The sequence below is a fragment of the Pezoporus flaviventris genome, unplaced genomic scaffold (genome assembly GCF_033815535.1).
Source record: "Pezoporus flaviventris isolate CSIRO_AGI_PZ_B2104156 unplaced genomic scaffold, CSIRO_AGI_Pfla_v1 ptg000035l, whole genome shotgun sequence".
Lineage (NCBI taxonomy): Eukaryota > Metazoa > Chordata > Aves > Psittaciformes > Psittacidae > Pezoporus > Pezoporus flaviventris.
Window position 1 is genome coordinate 1551551 of NW_026892583.1, and position 24390 is coordinate 1575940.

General features: G+C 44.3%; 1 protein-coding gene across 1 annotated transcript in view; it reads left to right on the forward strand.

Annotated features, from left to right (window-relative positions):
- Nucleotides 1-24390, forward strand: part of HSD17B12 (hydroxysteroid 17-beta dehydrogenase 12) — a 92267-nt gene that overhangs the window by 50263 nt on the left and 17614 nt on the right. Inside the window, 4 exon segments of the mRNA XM_061462193.1 lie at nucleotides 3373-3483; nucleotides 8499-8563; nucleotides 9575-9619; nucleotides 21617-21651. Coding sequence (XP_061318177.1) covers nucleotides 3373-3483; nucleotides 8499-8563; nucleotides 9575-9619; nucleotides 21617-21651 — 256 coding nt within the window.

Consider the following 24390-nt stretch of genomic DNA (forward strand, 5'->3'; position numbering starts at 1 on the left):
GTTGGAACTGGATGAGCTTAAGGTCCTTTCCAACCCAAACCATGCCATGATTCTATGACATGTGGAAGTTTAGTTTAAAACTTATTTTTAGGGTCAGTACTGAGCTCACCTGATATTTTTAGTAAATGAGATGATTAAAACGCTGATGTGTCACAGTTGAGAAATGTGAAGGTCAGCTGAACCTCCTTTCTTATCCTTGAGACCTTATGGGTAGGTGATGACTGATTGCTGCACAACTGTAGATAACGCTGTGGTGTAATACTCAGTCCTCACAACTGTTGGTGACGGGGTGGTGTACTGTTCAGTCCCCACAACTATTGATCAAGTGGTGGTGTAATATTCAGTCCCCTGCTGAGCAGCATTTGAAGTACCAGTTCCACTTTATAATACATCATAAAGAATGATGGACACTGGCAGATAACATCAGCTCTTTCAGATCCTCTAGTTGCTGACTGCAAAAGTTGGCTCAAAACCTATCTTGGGCTCTGTGTGACTGTCAGGTACCTCCTGGTCTTTGAGCTGAAAGCTCCGTTGAGGAGTTGTAAGTTTTCCCTTCTTGGGCAGCAGGAGCTCAGTCACTGCTAGATGTCCTGGATTAGGACATAGCCTGCTTGCTTCCTTCCCCATTACACTGTATCTCAGAGTCTTTTGGGAAGATGAAACAAGGATGTGTGCTACACTGTCTTCTAGTCCATCTGCTTGAGAACATTTTAATCCTTCTTAAGAGCAAGGGAATTCCCTTTTCCATTGTTTATACAGTGCAGATCCCATCTCTTCTCTGCACCTTGTACTCACTACTAGGCCGACCTTATGCAGAATTGCCTTAAGTCTTTTTGCATTGTCATTTGATACGGAACCATTTATCAGGTGTATCTATTAGTCTGTTCTCTGATGTAGTGGATCATGGCACCTATTGCAGGCTCTGCGACAGCACAGGGTATGCAGAATCATAGAATGGTTTGGGTTGGAAGGGACCTTAAAGATCATCTATTTCCAACACAAGATAACTGAACACTGGTGTGAAATGGAAACAGAGGGTTTGGTCAGCAGGCATCTTCTGCTGGGGCAAGGCAGTCTTGCATGTTTGCAGTGAGCAACTACACAAGGACTGTGCCCTCTGACCATACCAGTAGGCAGTCTTCTACACTTCATATGTTCTTAAACACTGTACTACCCACCCTCCATCCACAAAGGGTGTTTGGTCTTTTTATAGTTGTATTGCTTAACTACCGTAGATGTAATGGCTCTTTGCTAGTTTTCTGAAGGCTCAACAAAGGGTCTTACATGAACAGTGATGTGAGGACTTAGGATTTAGGCTGAGAAAGTTGGGGCTGCTCAGCCTGGAGAAGAGAAGGCTGCGTGGAGACCTCAGAGCAGCCTTCCAGTGTCTGAAGGGGGCCTATAGAGATGCTGGGGAGGGACTCTTCCTTAGGGACTGCAGTGATAGGACAAGGGGTAACGGGTTAAAACTGAAACAGGGGAAGTTTAGACTGGATATAAGGAAGAAGTTCTTTACTGTGAGGGTGATGAGGCACTGGAATGGGTTGCCCAGGGAAGTTGTGAATGTTCCATCCCTGGCAGTGTTCAAGGCCAGGTTGGACAGAGCCTTGGGTGCCATGGTTTAGTGTGAGGTGTCCATGCCCATGGCAGGGGGTTGGAACTGGATGATCTTCAGGTCCTTTCCAACCCAAACCATTCTGTGGTTCTATGATTCTATAACTTATTATTTTTTTCCTATTTATAATACTAGGTCTTCAGATTTTTCTTACTTCATCCCCTCAGTGTCCCTGTAGTGATTTCAGAAGGCTCCAAAACGCATCGGTAACAATGCTAATGAAGAGCGGTTAGTATAAAAAGGCCAACTGAGCAGATTCGTGGCGGTGGTGTTTGTGTCCTTTAAACGACTCTCATTTCGTGAAGCATGTAAGCAGCAGTGAAGACAGCTGCAGCCCCACAAACCAGTTAAAAACGGCACGTATGTAGAAGCGAAGATGACTTGGGCTTTGCGCGCCCGATCCACTTGCCCGTGTTAGATGTGCCTCTAATGCCGCCTTTAATTCCATGTCCTGTAAGTACTCCAATGTGAATGCTAAATATTAGACCAGCTGTGTTCAAAAATAGACCGTTCCTAACCCCCCCCGACGTGGAACTTGATTTTCTTGTGACGCGATCACAAGGCTGCTGCTGCAGTAGGGGCTTAATGCTATTTACGTCGTCATTTGACATAGCAACATGTCTCGAGGGATTTTCAAACAATGCAGCTGCTCAGGAGAGATGAAGAGGTTGAGGAGGGGGAAAAGGAGGAGAAAGAATTCCATCTGCCATTGTAGGGATATGGTGCAGGGGGAGGGGAGGCAGCCAGCAAACCAGCGAGTTCAGTGGATTCATGATTCTGCATGAATGGACGGCAGGAGCATGGGAGTCGCGGCTTTCCCTTGAATGGGAAGGAGCATCATGGGAATCTGGCTGCTTCTAATCTGGTTTTTGTGAATGATTCCTTTCCTTTAACATGGCACCGCTTTTATGAATGGCTCTGGGGGCAAAGTGCTGCGAAATCCTTCTCGAGCTGTACACAGGTGCCTTAAGGAATTGCTAGGGCAGGAGTTAGGCGCAGCAGAAGAGGTGCTGTGATGTTAAGCTACTCTTCGGCTCTTTTGACGTCGGTGAGGCCGTCGTAATGGTTTTAATTGTGTCATTAATGTAGCTTTGATGGAAGCAGAAGCGCTTTTTATATGAAGTATTTTTAATACTTGCTTTCTTCTATTTCAAACTGTAGTTGGCGACGTGTACTTTTCCTGTTCTGTTAAGGTTGGAGATGACAGCATATCAGAACAGTTTTGGAATGTGATTAAACTCCAAGTTCTTCTGCTCTTGTTCACCCACATGTTTCCTTTTTGATTTATGTTCAAAATACTAAATATTCAGGAAGTTTGATGGCACCAAAAGTGAGAATGGAAAGGGAGGGCAATGAAAGAGCTATTTTGCTTGGTCTGAAGCAACTCATTTGGCTTAAGTTGGGGGAAAGTTTCCTTGTCAAGTTGTACTTGAACACTCGTGTATGTGCACATTCAGATTTCTGCCCCTTTGGTTCTGTGCAAACCTGTGTCATTTGTTTCCTTGCCACCTTCATTATACCTTACAAACAGAATGTGCTGAATCATGTGGGAATTCATGGTCTCACCAGAAGTAGCCGAATGTCCCAAACTTCCTGTGCAGGTTATGTTAAAACTCAATGATTCCCATTACAGAGGTGAAAATGTGTGATACTGGCTACTTAAAATGTTTTGTCAGAACGTAATAATGGATATATCAATATCTGAATGGTAATTCAGCTACTTCAAACTTCAGTTTTTAACAACTTATATTTTCTAGGGGAGAAGTACCAAGTGGAAACGAAAGTCATTGTGGCAGACTTTGGAGAGACAGAAGATACTTACACTCGAATCAAAGCAGGATTGGAAGGCCTGGAGATCGGTGTTTTAGGTTTGTATCTGAGCTGTCTAAAGCTTTCATAGTGGTGTTTTGTCTTGACATGCCTACTAACTTCTTGCCATATTGAAGTTTATGGAAACCAATCCACAAAAGCTAATATTTCCCTGAGTAAAACTGTGTTGCTGCATGCTCTGTGTGTGTTTTAGTTTCCTGTTGATGCACTACATGAAATGGTGTTTGCATGTGTGCCTGTGTAGGACTTGTGATGCTTATTGAATGTTTTCAGTGTGTTCTGATTGCTAAAGGCTCTTTAGCTTATGACAGCGTGCAGTGTGACTTGACCTAATGCTGTCTTAGAACCTAAGCAAGCTCCAGATACTTAAGATTTAGCTTAGCAGTAGAGCCCTGTGGGAGAACCATTAACTTTTAATCATAGAGCTGTTGAAATTTAATCACTGCAATATAGCATCAAGTAACTGGCTCCTGCTTCAAAAGTTTTAAGCATGTTCTGGTACATTGGTAAGCTGCAGTTCCTGTTTGCTGGTAGTAGTGCAATATGCCAGTGTATGGTGTGTGATGTTGCAGGAGTGTAGTAGTGATGTGGTAGTCCTTGAAAAGACAAGGTGATCCATCCAGGTACTTTGTCAAATGTAGAATTGAGGTGATTTCAAGGTGTTTGTCACAAGCTAAGGGGAGTTTAAACATAGCAGCAGTTTACCTGATTTTCTTCTGAAAAGAGTGATAAAGGCAGTTGCTTATCAGTTTTCTGCCTCTTTCTATAGAAGCAGGTATACCTATACATATCCTATATTTCTGTGGCTACTCAATGTGGGAATGAGAACCTGAGATGGTTAAATGTAAGGCTTGAGCTTTTATAAAGTCATATGGCTCAGACATCTACTGCTATGTGTGATCATATAAAGTACTTCTCACTGCAAAACTCATTTTGCTAACTGGAAGTGTAGCAGTTAGAGCTAGAAATCTTTCTTTAAGAACCATGTTTCAAGCTAAGTTTGTTATACAGGTATATACTGTGTTATACACATATATACGTGCATATGTTATACACATATATGCTACATGAACTTCATTGCTAATAGATTAGCCTTATCATACGATGTCTGCAAATAATGCCCAAGAAAGTAATGCATATAAAAACTCAACTTAAAAAACAAGACTAAAGGATAAAGCCTAGAATCCTCCCTAATACTTCTGACAGATTGGAGTACATACAACTCGTGACATCCAGTATTTAATTGCTCCAAAACCTCAAATCCATTTGCGTAACTGCAACTGCCAACAATGTGTTTAATGTAAAGGGGAGTTGTGACAGCCCTGTGGATGCCTCGTTTCTTGTTTTTGAAGGAAATAAGTTCCAAAGAAACTTTGAAGATTAAAATTATCATCTGCTCTAATCCATCCCATCAAAATCAAATAGGGGAAAGGAGGGCTTGCAGGCTGCCTGTCACATAGCAATTGCTGCAGAACAGTCTTAACACTTACATGTCTTGAAACACCAGCAAACCTTTTACAGTGTGATGTACAGACCTGGTGCAGCGTGATATGCAACCCTTGTGCAGGGTGATGTGCAACCCTTGTGCAGGGTGATGTGCAGCCCTGGTGCAGGGTGATGTGCAGCCCTGGTGCAGTGTGATGTGCAGCCCTGGTGCAGGGCGATGTGCAAGCCCTGGTGCAGGGCGATGTGCAGCCCTGGTGCAGGGCGATGTGCAGCCCTGGTGCAGGGCGATGTGCAGCCCTGGTGCAGGGCGATGTGCAGCCCTGGTGCAGGGCGATGTACAAACCACACACTGGAAGGGTTCTTATTTCTCAGGTTTGGTTAAGATTATGGTGATGCACAAGTCGTGAAAATCAGACTATAGCTTGGCTCAAAGCGGGCACTAAAGCAGTGACTGCAACTCAGATTCTGTGTATGCTTATTACAGGAAAACAAGTGCGTTCCTCAAACAGAGCCTGGTTCTTGCTTTTATTTGCGTGAGCACCTTGACTAAAACCATGGTAAAAATAGCAACTAAATGCTCCAGAGTTGTGTATTCTCTAGCTGAGCTCCTCGGCTGTTTGTCATGCAGCCATTGCCAGTGCAGGTTTACAGAAATCTCTCTTCTAATAACACAGTTTTAGTAATCTCATGCTTGAGATCATCACTTTACATGGTACGAAGGTTTCCTTGCTTTCCCCCATCTCTAGCTGTATGGGTAGAAACCCCTTGCCCATCTGATTTTCCAACACGGATGATGGCTACTCCAGAAAGACCATATCTTAATCTTTTTATGGCAATTCATTTCATGCTTTAATGCCTTATATTTTGAATTCTGTAGTATTTGTTGCAATCTGGAATAGAGCTTTTGCTGATCTGCGTTAGTGTGAGGGAAAACACGGGTTTAAATGAGAACAGCCATAAGGGATGAGTTCTCAGGTTCCAGTATACTTCCTTCTTTTCAGGTCTCATCTGAAGCAGTAGCTATGAGGAGCGTTGGTAGCACAGCCTAGTTCTTAGAGATCGATGCTGATTATTCCTTAACCTTATACTTGGAGAGATGAGAGTCTCCACGTATACAGCTTGAGATCGTGCTTCTGATTCTATAGTTGCACCGAGTCTAACTAAAGTACTTCCAGATTGAAATCCTTGTAAACTTCTTATTTGGAAGCTTCTTCTCACCCACGTAGGAAGGCTAAAAGAGTTTGCATAATGTTTTGCTGTGTGTTCAAAACAGCGTCTGTCAGTGACTTCGAACATGTGCTAGCTACAGCAATATGTTAAACAAGCAGAGGTGGGAAATCTTCCTTTTGCTGTTCCTAAATAGCTGTGATTCTCCAAAGGAGTTTGAGCTGGACCCTCTTGTTCTGCATGTTTCTGGAGGTAAAATACACCTGTACCAGCTGAAAGTGAGTGTATTCTAATGTTCAGTTCCAAACTGCAGCAAAGTAGGAGCTGGTAGAAAGTGCTGGAGGTGGAAGGGGATGTAAGTATCTGAGACCCAGTCTGCAGTGAGGGGTGTGAATTTGGTGTGAGACTCTGTAGCACGAATCTATATTTGGAGAGAATACCCAAGGTTAGTCCCTTGTTATGCCACGTTTCAGAGCCAAAATCCTTTCCCAGAGACTGAAAAATAGCTTGTTTCAGGATGAAAAGAAAGAAAACAAATCTGGCTCTGGCACTAGCGAGGTTGGATCTTCTTCCTTTTTAGAACTTTCCCCCTAAATATAGCAAACGTCTGCTGGGAATTTGCCAGCTCCCTGTTCCCCTCCTCAACTCCCGTGTTTTTAAAGGTTATCTGGAAGTTAAAGATTTCAAACACAACCGTGACTAATGAACTAGAGCTTTCCATAAATACACACAGATCCGCGCCGAAGGAGCTGTCATCTGAGGGAATCTCTGAATGAAGTTGGTGCGCTTAAGAACCTCTGCTGCGTGTTTCCTGCATCCCTATTGATGCTTAAACACCTCCGAGGTTGGATGCTGAAAGGATGGCTTTTAGCACAGGTGGAGGGGTTATTGTTATATATACTTTTAAAGGCATCAGTGCCTTTTGATGGTGATTCTTGCCCTGCAGGCTCCTGCCCTGGAGGTGGACAGTGCTCATTGAGCACACACAGCCAGCGCTTGGGGATTCTCTAGGGTGTGAGGCACTATATAAATGTAAAATGTTGCCACAGCAACCAAATGTCACACGATTCACTTGCGTAAGATGAACAACGGGTACTTGGGAAACGGAGATCCCATTTGCTGGCTTTCTTTTTCCCCTTTGGTGTGTGTATGTGTGTCTCCATATCGATGTGCTCTGTGAAGTTTGAGGCTGCGGAGCCGCGCCGTTTGCTCTCGGCGTTAGAAGTTTTCCCCTGCTCGCGTTGGGGTTTGAGCACGGGCATTGGTTTCACGTCTGAGAATGAAACCTTGCTGGGAAATCAAGAGGTTTAAGTAATTATTACCTTCCCTCGGTTCATTTTGTATGCTGCAAAGGGGGGGAAAGGCTTTGTAGATGTGGGGTGGCAGCAGGGAGGACAGTTGGATGCGGTGGATCGCTGTGTAAGGAGCCCCTGGCCATAGGGTACAGCAGAGGCGGGTCTTGAGCCCCTTTAAAGGCGGCCCTGGCCGCGGCGGGGTAGGGACGGACGGACCTGGAGGGACCGGGGAGGAGGGAAGCGGCCGCCGCCCGGGCTCCTGCTGCCACCTTGCGGCCGCTCCACGGTAGCGTCTTTGACTTCATCTGCCATGGAGCCAGGCTGGGAGCTGGGCTGGGTCAGCCTGGAGAAGAGAAGGATCCTGAAGGGGAGACCTTAGAGCAGCTCCAGTGCCTGAAGGGGCTGCAGGAAAGCTGGAGAGGGGCTTGGGACAAGGGATGTAGGGACAGGCCAAGGGGAATGGCTTTAACCTGCCAGAGGGGAGACTGAGATGAGCTCTTAGGCAGAAGCTCTTCCCTGTGAGGGTGCTGAGGCGCTGGCACAGGGTGCCCAGAGAAGCTGTGGCTGCCCCATCCCTGGCAGTGTTCAAGGCCAGGTTGGACACAGGGGCTTGGAGCAAGCTGCTCTGGTGGAAGGTGTCCCTGCCCGTGGCAGGGGTTGGAACCAGATGAGTGTTAAGGTCCCTTCAACCCAAGCCATTCCTTTATCTATCAATAAAAGAGGTATTAACCAGTTTCACTCAATGCCCTGCCTGGCACTGACAGCTTTGCTTTGGCTGGAGGCTCCCTTTCAGCAGGGTCTCAACACTGTGGTGCAGCGATGTCGCTCTACACTCACACATTGTGTGCTGACATTTCTAAACGAGGACTTGTTCTTCCCTTGCACTGTGGAATGTGGTGGAGGATGGGTATGATGTGCTAGATGTGTCAGCTTTTAAACAACCAGAGAATTCACACACATTTAAAATGGCTTGCGTAGTCACTCTTGTATTCTTCGTGTGTATTCTTACACTGAAGGAAACTTGGCTAAAGGGGTCAGAATGTTTTAAATGCACCAGTTTAAGAGTGTTGTTTGAAAACTGTTACTCATCAAAGCCTGAGAAAGCTGATGGTGTCCCATGAATCTAATTCATTCTTTTGTTTCAGTTAACAACGTGGGAATCTCCTATGCTTATCCTGAATATTTTCTGGATGTTCCAGACCTGGACAAGGTAAATGCTTTTGTGGTACTTCGGGATGTTCTCATAGTTCGCACTAAATGCTTAACAGATAGGGCGAAGGTATTCAGGTTTGGTTAAGGAAGCCACATAACAAGGTCTTCTGATTACAATGAAGGGTCCCAAAAGTTGAGATTTACATAAAGCAACAAATCAGATGATGGCAGTCTCGGTTTTTGTGGTTTTATGTGTTCTTCTTCATTTTGTATTCCTACTTGAGAAAGATGCTCTGGGGTCAGCTCAATTCCAGTCCTGTCTGCGGTCTCATCTGGCTGTTGTTCATGAGCTGCCTTAGCTGGAGCTGGGGTTCTTAAGTGACTGAAGGGAAAGGAAGCAAGCAGCTTCATGAATGGAAGCTGCATATTCCATAACACTGTTGTGAAACTTAAATACGACCACATTAGTTTGTGATGTGGGGACAACCTTGATTGCATTGGGTACGTTGAAAACTGATTACAATTTCACTGGTGGATGGTTTTGTTTCCAAACCCCTTGTAGCTCATTGTATCCACTCTGGGTTTGTTTCCTGCCTAAGTGTTGATAGCTGTATCTGGGTTTTCATTCACCTAAAAATAAGCTTCATGATAGCAGAAAGAATAAATCCCCAAATTCTGTTTTTTTACTTGATGAATAAACTTTGTCTCAAGCAATATTGTGAAATGCAGAGTGAAATACAGGCATGAATTTATGAATGTGTCTAAACCAGCAGAATTTATTAGAGTTCATAAATATTGCAAAAAATGGTAGAAAATACAGTGTCAGTGTGATACATCTGCCTTGCTCTTTATTAGTATGAGTCACTAATCAGAGATAAAACTTGACCAAGGGCAATTCCCAGACTGTGCTTTGAAGTCCATCACTGTTCCCAATAGTTTAGCAGGAAGGCAATGAGTAAAGGTGGATGTGTAAGTGTCAGGTTTAAGTTACCCTTGCACTTGAACCTAGAGGGCATGTAAATACCAAACAACTAACTTGGAATAAAACCCAGCCTTTGTTTTCTTGCAGACAATCGACCAAATGACCAACATTAACATCCTGTCTGTCTGTAAGGTAAGTGCCCCATCACCAACACTTGTCCTTGATGTATTCATTCAAAACCACTTAACAGTTAACATCCGTTTGTCTGGGGCAATTACTTTTGCAGGTTGGACCACAGGATCAGTTTTTGTCTTAGAGTAACCTAGAGGTTATGGCTGTCCTATCAGACTGTTCTGGTTGTGTGAAATAGAATTAGTTGCGAGGTACCTGTTAGCTATTTGGAAGAGCAAGGTATGCACAAAACAACACTTAATGCTTCTTCATGCCTGTTCTAGTCCTTCTTGTAAACTGTTCATTCTTCTCCCCCTGTATCTGTGGTTTTGGGGGGTGTTTCTTTCTGCATAGCTCGGGTTTTTGTATGTTGCAATGAGAAGGCACTTAAATATCTTCTGTGAAATATAGGAGCAGGAAGGAAAACCGAGTCCACAAAGGTGTGCATTAACTTTTGAAGTGAAGTTACCTTCCCTTTGTAACATTAAACCTGAAGTTGTTGCTGATGAGAAATCAGCCTGACTTCAGGCTAAAACATATGGCTGTTCTCTTGTTTATTAACATGAGACCCATTCAAAACCTCAGATTTTCATCATAGTGTTTCCAACTGAAAGGGCCAGAGGGAATAGCAGCTGCTTACATGACATTGGGAGTCAATTAGAGCATTATCAGTGAGTTCTGAAGGAACTCCTTGTGATTATTCGCTGTTAAACCATCACTTTCTCTTCTTATGCATAACAAAACTTGCATATCCATTAGATGAGGGTTAACCTTTTGCCTCAAAGCCAAGTATTAGATGTTTTAAAGCTGGCTTGGAAGATTTGACTTCTCTGCAGCTGTTCTGATTAGGTCAAGTACTAAATTCATCTAGTACGGTGCATGTGAGGAGTCTGAACTGTGTGGTGTTTCCCTGTGAGGAGGGACAGGACCTCTTAAAACAGTGCTCCTGTAGGATGATTAAAACAAGCAAACAGTGAAAGTGCAACCATTGCAAGACTGCATGGGATTGTTAGTGACTTCTGTTAGTCCCTTAGCAGGGTCTTTGTAATGTTAACAGAGCCATCCCAGGTGTAAATCTGAAGTGTTACCATGCACAGACCACTTGGTTAGAGGTGAGTGTAATCAGTGCTTCTGCTGAGGTGTGACATCTGTGCTGTGCCAGCAGAGGGAGTGCACTATTCAGTGATTAAGTGATGTGGGGTATCATTCTTCCTGGGAGCATCTTGTTAGAATAGAAAAGTTAGAGATGAACTACTTGAAGGTGTATTTCCGAAGCTAGAATAATAGTTGAGGTCTGCTTTAACTCAGTTAAAGCAGATGCAGAGATGCAGCCAGATTATATTGGTTTCCTGAACAAACTACTGCTGGTTTGTGGCTTGAGTTATTGTGCTTATGATCAGTGGTGGTCAACAGTTTACAGTTCCTTGTCAGATTTGTCTCCTGGCAGCCTCTTCACATCCTAATGTGGGTGTCTTCACACCTATAAAACCGTGCTCAAGATCTACTTGCTGTGTGTTAATAGTGCTTTTCCTTCTCTTTGAAAACTTCTTTCTTAACCACAAGCAGCTCCTGCTACTGGGTCTAATCAGAGCTTGAGCATAAGCTTCCAGGCTTGAAAATGTTTCCCCCTGCAAGAGCCTGTTGTGTAATTAAACAGCAGGCATGCCAGATGCTTATTGTTCTGGGGAGAGGAGCACATCAGAGATAGGTACCATCTGTAAGTCAGTTTGTCAGGAGAACCTATAGAACTAGAGAGCCATGGTAGGAAAAAAACAGTTTTAAGAGAAGTCTGTATGTCCCCTCAATTAGATTTTTGGGGACATAATGCTGTGGATATTTCACTCAGTATTTATTGATACCATCTCTTATCCAGGCGTATGTGTGTTTAGAAAGATACTCTTCCTTATTGCTTGATTAAAAACATGATGGGATGGAAGAGAGCACCGCGTTCTTAAGCAAGGAGATGAAGGTCTGCTGAAAAGGTGAAAGTAGGAGAGGCAGAACAGGTTTTGCTAGTACCCATAATACTCATTCTGCTTACAGTATCTCCAGATCCTCTTTAGAGGTGTCACATAACCTTTCTACTGTTATATTCTGGAGCATTACCATCTACTTCCTTGCCTTTTGGACCAGGCTTCCTCAGGTAATGATATCCCCTGTAACCTGCACCATGTGCCCTCAGCAACACCTCTATGGGACAGCATAACTCTTGTGGCACACATATCAAACACATCCGCTTCAGTTCTGGCTGAAACACTCCTTAGGCTTGAAGTTGGAAAGTCAAGATAGTCAGCACAGGCTGATTCTGCGGAGATGTTTTATTGCCCCAGATGTAGGTGTTTCTGAAGGGTAATGCTCATCCTCCACCTTTCGACTCCTTTGTTAGGCAGCTCACTGTATTACCTAGAGGGATATACAGCATGTAAAAGAATGGGTGCACTGAGAGATAAGACCCCATCTTCTCTTCATAGGATAAACTATGAACCTAGTTGGTCCTGCTGTTTAATACTTCTCCCAGCTGTAAAGGATCTAATCCTGTGAAATCTTCCCTAATATTTGAGAACTTGTTTCCCATCAGAGCTCTTTCCCAAGTCTTATTCCACGCTGTCTGCCCCATCAGGTCCTTAAGGGTTGGGTTATGTCACCCACAAACCCCATAGTGCTGCAGTTTTGGGGCTCAGTCAGTCTGGCATGAAGTGTTGTCATTACTGCTATCTGCCTTCAAAGCATCAGTACCCCCCTGAAGACAAGCTATGTAAAACTACATCAAACTACGTAAAACTACATCAAACTATGTAAAACTGCATTGAACCATGTGAAACTACATCAAGCTATGTAAGACACATTGGAAGTCTCACATCTTTTACAATACTAGCCAAAAAGCCCGACCCAAGACCACCCAGCCCCCTCAAACACAGTAGGTTCTTTTTAAGCTCTGTGGGCAATGTCACATTTCCATGGTGATGTGCAGTGCAGGAGTTACTCCTTTCTTCATATAACATACAAAAGAGGTGCCTTGGGTCTTGTTTGTGGTATTTTCTCAGGAAAGCTTGGGACTTAATACAGCCTTACACAAGGGTTATGGTGACAGATAAATGAGGAAGAAGACAGGGTTGTATGTGAAGTTTCATGCTTCCTGTCAGAATCTCATCTCAAGCTTCTGGAGGGATTTAAAAAGGAGAACTTTCCTTTAATGGCTTAGTGACAGCTAACATGGGTTTGCATCATCATTTTTTGATATCCTCATCCCATTTTGAGACACAAACTGCATATTTTTGACACTGAATAAAATACCAAGTCAAAAACCCTGGGGTTTTTCACTAACCACTAAGTGTTGAAGAGCCCAAATTATACTTGCTCTGTGTAGTTTTCATTTATGGTTCCTCTGAATCAACTGCATCTTGTGTCAGTTCACCTTTGTATGCTACAGCCTTTGATTTAGAATCATGCAATCATAGAATAGTTAGGGTTGGAAAGGACCTGAAGATCATCCAGTTCCAGCCCCCCTGCCATGGGCAGGGACACCTCACACTAAACCATGGCACCCAAGGCTCTGTCCAACCTGGCCTTGAACACCGCCAGGGATGGAGCATTCACAACCTCCCTGGGCAACCCATTCCAGTGCCTCAGCACCCTTACAGTAAAGAACTTCTTCCTTATATCCAATCTAAACTTCCCCTGTTTAAGTTTGAACCCATTACCCCTTGTCCTGTCACTACAGTCCCTAATGAAGAGTCCCTCCCCAGCATCCCTATAGGCCCCCCTTCAGATACTGGAAGGCTGCTATGAGGTCTCCACGCAGCTTTCTCTTCTCCAGGCTGAACAGCCCCAACTTTCTCAGCCTGTCTTCATACAGGAGGTGCTCCAGTCCCCTGATCATCCTCGTGGCCTCCTCTGGACTTGTTCCAACAGTTCCACGTCCTTTTCATGTTGAGGACACCAGAACTGCACACAATACTCCAGGTGAGGTCTCACAAGAGCAGAGTAGAGGGGCAGGATCACCTCCTTCGACCTGCTGGTCACCCTCCTTTTGATGCAGCCCAGGATACGGTTGGCTTTCTGGGCTGTGAGCGCACACTGAAGCTGGCTCATGTTCATTTTCTCATCGACCAACACCCCCAAGTCCTTCTCCACAGGGCTGCTCTGAATCTCTTCTCTGCCCAACCTGTAGCTGTGCCTGGGATTGCTCCGACCCAGGTGTAGGCCCTGTCACCTTGGATAACCAAATAAACTTGATTTGATTGTTGGATTAACATCCTGAAAGCCAGAGATGCTGGACTTGGTGTCCAGTGGGAAAAAATAGGTGGGTATTGAGCACAGATTTTAACATACTTGAGGGAGCTGTTCTTTCTCCTTCCAAAGCAGGATGTAAGGACCAGCAAGTGTGTTCTTTCTGTTTGCAGCATCACAGTATGCTAATTGCATTGGGGGTGAGGCATAAACCTGTGTCCTCTTGAAAAATGAGGAGGACTAAATAGTTGAGGGAGTACTGGCTTAGTGGTTGATTAAGCAAGGAGCTGAATTGGTTTGCAAGCTATTATCTTGTGGAGGAATGTGAATTTGGGGCTTTCAGGCCAGCCTTCGGATGGAAATCGGCATTAAGAGAGGAAGGGGGAGAGCAAGTTGCATATGTGTACATGCCTTGATGCCTGTGCTAATCTTTGCCTTGTTCGGTTTTGTTTTATATTGTCAAATACAAAGGGTAATAGGTCTACAAGTTGAGGATTTTTATCATTGCTGTTTTTGAGATGCTTAAGGTTTGCTTGAGACTTCAGATACGTAAATGCTTTGTGTTGAACTAGGGGATCTAGTGTCGGCTGCCCTCTTAATAGAAGAGCAATGAGAGGTGAATTATGCCAGGTTGTGAATTGCAGGCAGGACAAGGGAACAACTCCACCTAAAAGTCTGAAACTGTGAGTTTAGGAAGAAAGCCATAAACCAACAACAAAACTCACACCTTGCATAAAATTGAATGGGGAAAAAGAAAAGAAAGAAGGAAGAAGAGCCTGGGGAGCAGTAATCCTGAAAGACAGTGGGAAATGACATCTCTTTCTCTCGTGAGTGTTCAGATGGGCTTGTGCAGCCTCATATCACATCTGTAAAGGTACCTTGTCTGAAATCAGATTGTAGATGCTTGTGCCCTGGTAGAGCCCTATGTGAACTTCTGTATTTGCTGTGTACTGGAGGGCATCACAGTAAGTGGAATGTAATTATGAGGGAAGTGGCAACACTGACTTGTGGGATCACTCTGTGTTGTGTGTATTCCGGTCTGGTCACTAGGTTTCTATACATGTATATTCAAAGACATAATCAAGGAGGGGATGGTGATTTAGTATGTCGTATCATATCATATCGAGTACATCATATAACTTTATAACAGAGAGGGAGAGTTGTCAGTACTTGGAAGAGGAGCAAGTGTTCTGTGAAGGTGGCCATGAGTATTGCTCAGAAGGTCCACAGGGAGAGATGAATGCACCTCGCTGACTTTGAGCCTGAGAGCACAGTACCCGTGGAGCAAGGGAAATGCAGCTGTGATGAATACCTTTCAGGGAGGCACTTGGGATTTTTCTTCAACTTGGGGAAATCTGGGAAATTTAGGAAATGGAGACCTCATAGCAGCCTTCCAGTATCTGAAGGGGGCCTATAGGGATGCTGGGGAGGGACTCTTCATTAGGGACTGCAGTGATAGGACAAGGGGTGATTGGTTAAAACTGAAACAGGGGAAGTTTAGATTGGATATAAGGAAGAAGTTCTTTCCTGTTAGGGTGCTGAGGCACTGGAATGGGTTGCCCAGGGAAGTTGTGAATGCTCCATCCCTGGCAGTGTTCAAGGCCAGGTTGGACAGAGCCTTGGGTGAGATGGTTTAGTGTGAGGCGTCCCTGCCCATGGCAGGGGGGTTGGAACTGGATGATCTTCAGGTCCTTTCCAACCCAAACCATTCTACGATTCTATGAAATCCTAGAGTTCTGTGGCTTTTCATAGCTTTTGGGTTGAGACAGCTCATATTCTGCATTCTGAAAAGAGAAAGTTCAGCCTTGTTATTTGGATAATAAGACCCTTATTTTGAGAGCTCTGCCTTATAAACTGGACTCTGAAAGTTTGTGGCTATAAATAGGGAAAACTGTCTCCTAAAACTATTGCCCAAAGGAAAACCACTGGCAATGAAGAGGGTTTGCAGCACGCTATGTTAATAGTTCCCTTTGTATGTCCCGTGCTCCTTTCTGCTTGCTGACCTTGCCACATGGGTCACTGTGTGATTTTTCTGCTGAATTGACATCAGGTTTACTTGGAAGTGTATACAAATAGAAGTCATTCTTGTTCAGCTTGACGTATGAACTGCATTAAGTTAATGCTTCAAAAGAGACACACTTAGAAAACCTAATAGTAGATGCTGAAAATAGGTTTCACGATCCATTTATCTACCAATGCATGAGTTCCTCAGTTCTTTCAGTGTAAGGTCTGTACTAAGCATTGCATAGGCATGGTGTCAGATGCTAAAGAGCTAATACGTTTGTGAACTTGTGTGAATCCTCTGCCCAGGCACTGTGAATTATCTTATGGTAGCAGTGATGTTTTTGTACATGAGTGGGTGCACCACAGGGAATTGCTAATCTTTAGAAGGTTGTGTTGCTTTGAGTTGTTACGAGTTCACCTCAGATTGGTGAGAGCTGAAAGAAGCTTCTTGGCTGCATAACAAGGTAGAAAACTTGCACAAGTTCTCTAGCTTCGTCTGAAAGCTAAAGGGGTCTACAAGAAATCTGGAGAAGGACTTTTTACGAGGGCCTGTAGGGACAGACAAGGAGAAATGGCTTTAAGCTCAACAAGGGTAGATCTAGATCAGACATTAGGAAGGAATCCTTCCTTGTGAGGGTGTTGAGATGCTGGCACAGGGTGCCCAGAGAAGCTGTGGCTGCCCCATCCCTGGCAGTGTTCAAGGCCAGGTTGGACACAGGGGCTTGGAGCAAGCTGCTCTAGTGGAAGGTGTCCCTGCCCGTGGCAGGGGTTAGAACTGGATGAGCTTTAAGATCCCATCCAACAGAAACTATTCCTTGATTCTATGATCTTTGTTGTACTTGCATAGGCTTCATTACAGATCATTGTACTTTTTGGTAGTGGGAAGAAAACTTGTAGTCATAACATCACACCATAGAATAACTTATGTCTAGATATCCAACTATGGTATTAGATTTCTGGCTGTGTATGACAATGGTGCAGCCCATAAGATGGGAAGGATGACTTCCAATATTTACCTCAGGTTTTTGTAGTGTATTTCAGCAATCTGAGTGAGTATCCCTTGAAAGGTATTCAAAACTTCCCAAGTTACTGTGCTTCCCCTAAGCTCTGCTCCTGAGCTATTGCTTGGGTTGGAATGAGAAAAGACTACACCTTGGTGATCATTAAGAACAGGAGATCTTTTCTGAGGAAGAAACACTGGAAATACATGGTTATAACTTCTAACTATTTGTTAGTGCTCTAATAGGAGCTTTTAAGTGTAGCAACCGCTTTAGAACAGAAATCTAGCCAGAAGGCTGTGCCTTTTTGTATTCGCAGGTAGGAATCTCTGCTGCTTTACACTCAAGGCGGTGCTCTATTTGTCCCCAAATTAGAAGGTAGAAGACACCTCTGGTGAGGAAGAGTGGACAAGAGAACTGGTGCTTGCCAGGCACGCAAGAAATGCAGTTGTAGATAAATGGGTATCAAGAAATGGCATCTGCTTCTTTAATGAAATGGTCTGTAATGAATCTCTACCTTAAGTTAGCCATTGGCTGTGAGCATCCTGGAACTTAGGGGCTGGAGGATTAGGCATGAAAGAAGTTGACTTAAAATAATGCAGCTCTCCAAACCAAAGGAACTATACCCAAACTCTATGGTAGCATTATGTGTGTATGTGTATCACTGAAAACCAACTAAAAGCCCCTCAACAACTACTGCTTCATGGTTGTGTGCTAACATTTTGCCAGGTTCTGGCAGTGTTCAAGGCCAGGTGGGACAGAGCCTTGGGTGACATGGTTTAGTGTGAGGTGTCCCTGCCCATGGCAGGGGGTTGGGACTGGATGATCTTAAGGTCCTTTCCAACCCAAACTGTTCTGTGATTCTATGATTCTGATGTCAAGGGGGCTGTCCCGAGCAGCTTCCTCAGATGTGCATACACAGGCACGTCCTCCCTCTGCTCTAATGCAGACTTTCAGGGAGAAAAGCCCAGATTGCTTTGGATGAGCTGGCAGTTTTCATAGAGCCTGGTGGCTGGCTACTTGTCTGCAGTAACCCAGCTGTCAGAGTCTTGGGAACATTCATGTTTTCATCTGCAGCGCTGGTATTTCTATGGAAAGTAGTATTTCTTCAAGAAAATGATGATCTGAAGGAAGGCAAAGGGAGTTCAGTAACCACCAACTGAAGGCACTCAGATAAGGGTAGTTCCCAGCCTCTCCTTTAGGTTTCCTGCCACTTTCTTCCTTTATTAGATTGCTTTCAGAGAAAGAAACACTCCCATGGAGTTCTCTGGCATCCTATTCGTATTGACTCAGACTTGCAATGCGTTGGCATTTATGAAGTACACCCTGTTAATAGAATCATAGGCTCCTAGAAAGGTTTGAGTTGGAAAGGACCTTAAGATCATCCAGTTCCAGCCCCCTGCCACGGGCAGGGACGGCTCACACTAGAGCAGGTTGCTGTAAGCCCCTGTGTCCAACCTGGCCTTGAACACTGCAGGGATGGGGCAGCCACAGCTTCTCTGGGCACCCTGTGCCAGCGCCTCAGCACCTGCACAGTAAAGAACTTCTTCCTTATATCTAAGCTGAACTTCCCCTGTTTCAGATTGAACCCATCACCCCTTGTCCTATTGCTACAGTCCCTGATAAGGAGCCCCTCTCAGTTACAGAGCTGGCTATTCCTAAATCAGATCTAGCTAAATTCTGGATTATTTTGCTGAGATATTTAGTCAATTCTAGATATTTGTTGTTGAACCGATTTCATAATGGCACATGTGTGATTATAGCTATCGAAGGCAAGAATTAACCCATTTAGCTATTTGGATAAAGACCATGCAAGCACGTGTGAACACTGATTCATGATAAAACTACATTTCTGCCATAGATTGTTTTACTTGAGTCAGTGCTGGGGATATATGTGTATACAATGTATAGATTTGCCAGACCCGAGCAGAGCTGCACAATGCCCTGCCAACACATTTCCAATAGTGCTCCTGCACTGCTGGAACAGTCAAGAGTATGGGCTTGGCTGGGTGAAGAGGGGCTGACTCAGACTGTTCCCTTCTGTTGTTTTAGTCTTTAAAAGCAATGATATGTTTTCTGTACATAAAGATCCCGAATATTCATGCATCTCCTTTCACACATCACAAAGTGTAAAAATACAGATAGGAAAAACAGTTTTGCCCTATTTCACAGATTTTGGTTTAATTCCCTGAAAATACTAATTTTAATAGAAACAAATGGAAGGGATGTTGGGTATGGAGCCAGTTTTGCCGCCAGTGATTTTCTGTGGGAGGGAAAAGGATTTTTGGTCCAGCTGAACTTTAGAAACAGACTATTTTAACACAGCTGGTGATGGGAGACCTCTTGAATTCTACCTGAATTGTACCTATTGTTCTATCTCAGCTGTCAATGTCCTCATGGTTTTTTAATATATATAAGTCAAACACTTACTGCAGCATGTTTTTCTGGCGCTTACTGAGGTATCAATAGGAACCAGCAGGTTTGTGGTACGCTGTTAGAGCTGCTTTGGTGGGTTGGAGTTTGGATTTAGACCATGAATGCATTTGTGTGGATTTATGGTAGTTTCAAACATGGAGTCCCCTCTGCAGTACAGTGGGGGGATCCTGTACTGCTTTTTCAAACCACTTAGGGATTGCCTAAGGGAAGGCAGTTCCAGGCCATGTCCCTGTGTCCATTTGTGGTCAATGCTCCATCCCTGGCAGTGTTCAGTGCCAGGCTGGACAGAGCCTTAGGCAACATGGTCTAGTGTGAGGTGTCCCTGCCCATGGCAGGGGGGTGGAACTGGATGATCTTAAGGTCCTTTCCAACCCAGATCAGTCTGTGATTCTATGATACGCAGCTTTACACTGCCCTGAAGGGCAAGGAACAGTCTGCTGCTTTTTGCAAAGGGATCTGTGGGAGAGCTCATAAAGCTTGCAGCAGATAAAAGATCTGCCAGTCTTGAACCAGTGTTAAAATTAGCCCAAATCATTCTTTCTCTGTTGACATTAAAATAAATAGTTCTTCCCACACCTTTCTTGAAGCATTCCTGTATGGAAAAGCTCATGTATACTTAGACGTAATGTTAGGAGGTTTTATGAAGTGGCATCAGATCTGTTTTGCTTGGTGATGTGTACCAACTCTGACTACTCAGTTTGACTTCTGGGGTAGTGCTGAGAGTTAAGTATATCAACAGATGACTTCGTGACAGCAAGGTCTGCTCAAGTCCTGCCTCTACAGTCTCTTATCGAAGCTGTCATGCAGCACGGCTGATGGCAGAATCTATTCCAAGTGAGGAATGCCACTAAAATACAAATCACATCCCTTCTCTCCCATTTCCTTTGTGTGTCAGATGCAATAGACTTGAAACTTTGTTTTCTGGGGTGACTTTTCTCTCCCGACAGCATATGTTTTATAATAACAGTCAAACCAAACCAAAACCCCCAAACCCGGATTCATTCATATGTAAGGGCTAATGCAGTGCTGATATGAAGAACATGCTGCAATAAGATTTGTTTCTTTGCAATGAAAGTGCTTACAGGTGTTCTGTGATCCTGTATATGCGGATACTTTCTTTATTGCTGTGGTTTTCCTGCTATACTACTCAAATACTTCATGCTTGAAGCTATTGAAGCAATTTGGTATCAGTGGGAGTACCAATGCATTTTGGTGCTGTTAGTATTTTATTACTCTGTCTTCAGTGTGTTCTCAAGAACTTTGTTTGGAACACCGTGTAAAGATGTGAAAAGTGGTAGTGATTTATATTCCTTGTCTGCTCTGTCTTTGGTGTCAGTGACATGACGTTTATTCAGAGGGTTAGTTGGGGACAGGTAGTATTTGGCACAAACTTAACTTTGGTGACATTACTTAAAGGCAGAGATTTGGGATGTCCATCTTATTTTAGGATGGTAGTAATTAATAGGAGGAAAATTAACTATTTCACATCAAAGTTGTCGAAGTTCAGATTGATGCTTGAGTTGTTTCCCTTGTCAGAGCTGCTCTGTCTGCAGCTGGGAAGCTTGTGTTAGGATTACTGCTCTGGAGAATCCTTCAGCCAGGTTGTAAATGGATTGCTCAGAGTCATAAGGAAGGCAGGAGCTTCCCAAGCAGTAAAAGAAGGTTTGCCAAGCTGCTTTCCTCATGGAGGTGTAGGTTCCTCAGTGTGAAACCATCTGTGTAATCAGCAAGAAATCATAGAATCACAGAATAGTTAGGGTTGGAAAGGACCTTAAGATCATCTAGGTCCAACCCCCCTGCCATGGTTTGGGGTCTTAAATGCTTTCTGTAGGTAACGTAATGTAGGAAACTCATATTCACTGTTTCTGCCCAGTGCTCTTGCTGCTCCACAATTGAAGTTAAACCCAGCAGTTCGCTAAGCCTAGCTAAAATGGGTTGGATATTGTCTGGAGCCTTCTTGGCATGGGTGGAAAATGTAGTCAGTCTTAAGGAAGACGGATGCTTTCTGTGGGGAGAGAAAGACCATACGCGTGCTGTAGTACACTGGTGTTTTAATGTTCTAGAGGCCACTGGGGCTGCAGAGTGGAGAAGGAATTCTGTTTACTCTTGTGCTACTAGCTGGATGGGTTCACTAATTCAGTGCGCGTGCACACACTGCTTGGCAGAGCCAAGTTATCCAGGTAGAATAAAAATAACCAGCCTACGCAAAGTATGGTCCCTGCTTCCCTGAGCCAGGGTTGGGGCGGAGGGGGTGGCAGCTGCTCTGGGAGGAAAAGGGAGGCTTCCCTCGGTCTCTCGCTGTCTGGTGTCTGCTGCCTTCTCAGCCATCGCGACTGTTTTCTTTCTGCAGATGACACGACTGGTGCTGCCCGGCATGCTGGAAAGGTGAGTCACAGCCACACCACCCAGACAAAGTCATCGGGATTTATAGGGGAGAATCCTTGCTTGAAAAATTCATTCCTGTGACTAATCAGCCCCAGTCTCCATGTTTTAATGGCAGAGTAATGCTGGGTGAGTCACGCCGATGGTGCATGAATCATCAGACGGTGGAAGCCTTTTCCACTCGATTCCCTTTTTATTCCCCCCCCCCCCCCTTCCCTTCGCCACTGTTGTGGTGATTCCTCTTAGAACAGAATTAAAAAGCCCGTCTGACTCATCAGCACTAACTCAACAACCTGCTATTCTGAGGGGGTGGTTACAGTTCCTGGGAATAACCTTCTTAAGGCTATTTCTCTAAGTCATTGTAAGGAAAATGGATGCAAAGAGTATGTTCTCATTATACAGTAGAAGGTATGTTGAGGAAAGTCTGTTTTCATTTGGAAAAGCAGAATTGGAGGCCAGCTCTTTAAAATAGAAGCTAATGCACACCACTGTCGCTACACAAGATGGGTACTGACTTCCTAGCCAGCTCCCAGGTGAAACTAAAAGGTGCACAGCTTCCACATAGTCCCTCCGGGCTGTTTTCTAGCTGATGCTGACTGTCCCAAGCTGTTTGTCTTTGTGGTGCTACAGAGGTCTTCACTTCTGCTCTGGAGCCTGGCTGAGAGAGTTGGGCTTGTTCAGCCTGGAGAAGGGAAGGCTCCAGGGACACCTTAGAGCAGCTTCAAGGGGTCAACAAGAAACCCGGAGAGGGAATTCTTACAAGGGCCTCTAAGGACAGGACAAGGAGAAATGGCTTTAACTCAAAGAGAGGAGGTTTAGATTCAATGTTAGGCAGAAGTTCTTCCCTGTGAGGGTGCTGAGACACTGGCACAGGGTGCCCAGAGAGGCTGTGGCTGCTCCATCCCCTTTCAAGGCCAGGTTGGACAGGTCTTGGAGCAAGCTGCTCTAGTGGAAGGTGTCCCTGCGCATGGCAGGGGGTTGGAGCTGGATGAGCTTTAAGGTTCCTTCCAAGTCAATCCAGTCTGTGATTCTATACCTGGCTTGCTGGGGCTTACACTAGGTGAGGTCTGAGCTATGCTTGCAATACTGAAGGAAGCTGTGTACAGCCATGCACGAGAGTCACCATGGTATCGCCTCCAAATGAGTACTGTAGGAGCAGCATAAATATGGGGAAAAGCTGAAAATCAGATAAAGGAAAAAAAAAGGCGGTTATTGTATTGTGCTCTCTGGGAGTCTTCATTGCAGGTTGGGATTCAACTGTTCAGTGTCGCATAGATGCAGAGCAAATGTTTCACAGCTAAACCAAATTCTCCAAGCTAGTGGCCAGTATGGGAGTCAGTGTCCAGCACATCAGGGTGATGGTGAGCTTAGTTTGCTTAGTTAAAACAATCACGAGACAAGAGTAAGTTCATTTCATGTAGAGAAATTTGAATTAGAAAAGAAGACCCAAGATAGAGCTCTGACAGGGAGGTAATGTTTCCCCATAAAGCTGGAGTAGAGGATGGGGATTATATTATGGTGGTGGTAGATATGCAGGGTTTGTAAATAGAAAGCTACTCCTTGCCCATGTATTATTATTGATAGGTAAATGGATGTGCCTTTTGTGAAATCCTCTGAAGATGCCAACATGACCAAAGCCATTCTGCTGTCAAAGGATTTAATGTATCGGGTTTTGGAGCTTTGAAGTTCTAACAGTTTCTTGCCTCAGTTTCTTCTCTGTGTAAAGAAATGCCGTAGTTATCCCTTTGGCACGGTTGATCTCTTCAGCTTCTCTGGACAGAATGATGTCTACTTTACCTTTGGAATATCCTGTGTACGGTTTTCTGTTACATATTAACCCATGTAAGATGATTTGAATGAAAGGCAGCAAACCAGGATCCTGCTGGCTTCCAATGCAGGCTACCCTTGAGTACACTGTGTCATGTTTCTTCTCCCTTTTCCTAACTACATGATTACCTCAGGAATCTCCAGGATCAATGTGCAAGAAGCAGCCTAGAAAGCAAAGGTTAACAGTGATTAAAATAAAACCCAAACACATCTTGAACTTGTGCTTTTGTGTGAGAACCCACTTTAAATCACTGCTCTGTATGGATGAGGACCTTGGTTTCTGTCCTATGGCAAAATACTTGAGTACCTTCCGTTTTCTCTTTGGTTTTGTGAAATCAGTTGGTTTGCAGTGCACAGAAGCACTGTCTGCAGCTGCCAGTTCCTGCATAGTCATAGCTCACAGGCCACATTAACACCACTAAGAGTCTGTAACCACAGGAGGACATGGATGTCCAGCAAATCCAAGGGCATGAATGAATGGTGCTTGCTGTTGGTTGCTCTTTGGGCCAACCATGAATTTCCCACATGGGACAGCGGGTTAGGAAAAGGGGCTTCAGGCTCTAAAAATAAAGCCAGAATAGGAATCCCATCATTATTCCTCACTTGTTCAAGGAGCATGTCATATAGAGTAGGTAGATGTGACATAGCATGCTATAGCGTCTTGCACCTAGTTAGTGTATACCTTTCATGTATTTGAATGTTGGGTTTATGGCAAGATACTACAAGGCAAATACAGAAATAGAGCAGATTTTACATGCTTTGCATCCTCTCTGTAAGGAGAAAACAGAAGTGCATCTTGGTGTGTCTTTTTATGTATAATAAACAGCAGTATTAGATGAATGCCACTTCTGGTAATGGCATTTAGGTTCTCTGCTGTGGCTCCTCTCCTGTGCCCTGGACACTTAAAGGGACAAT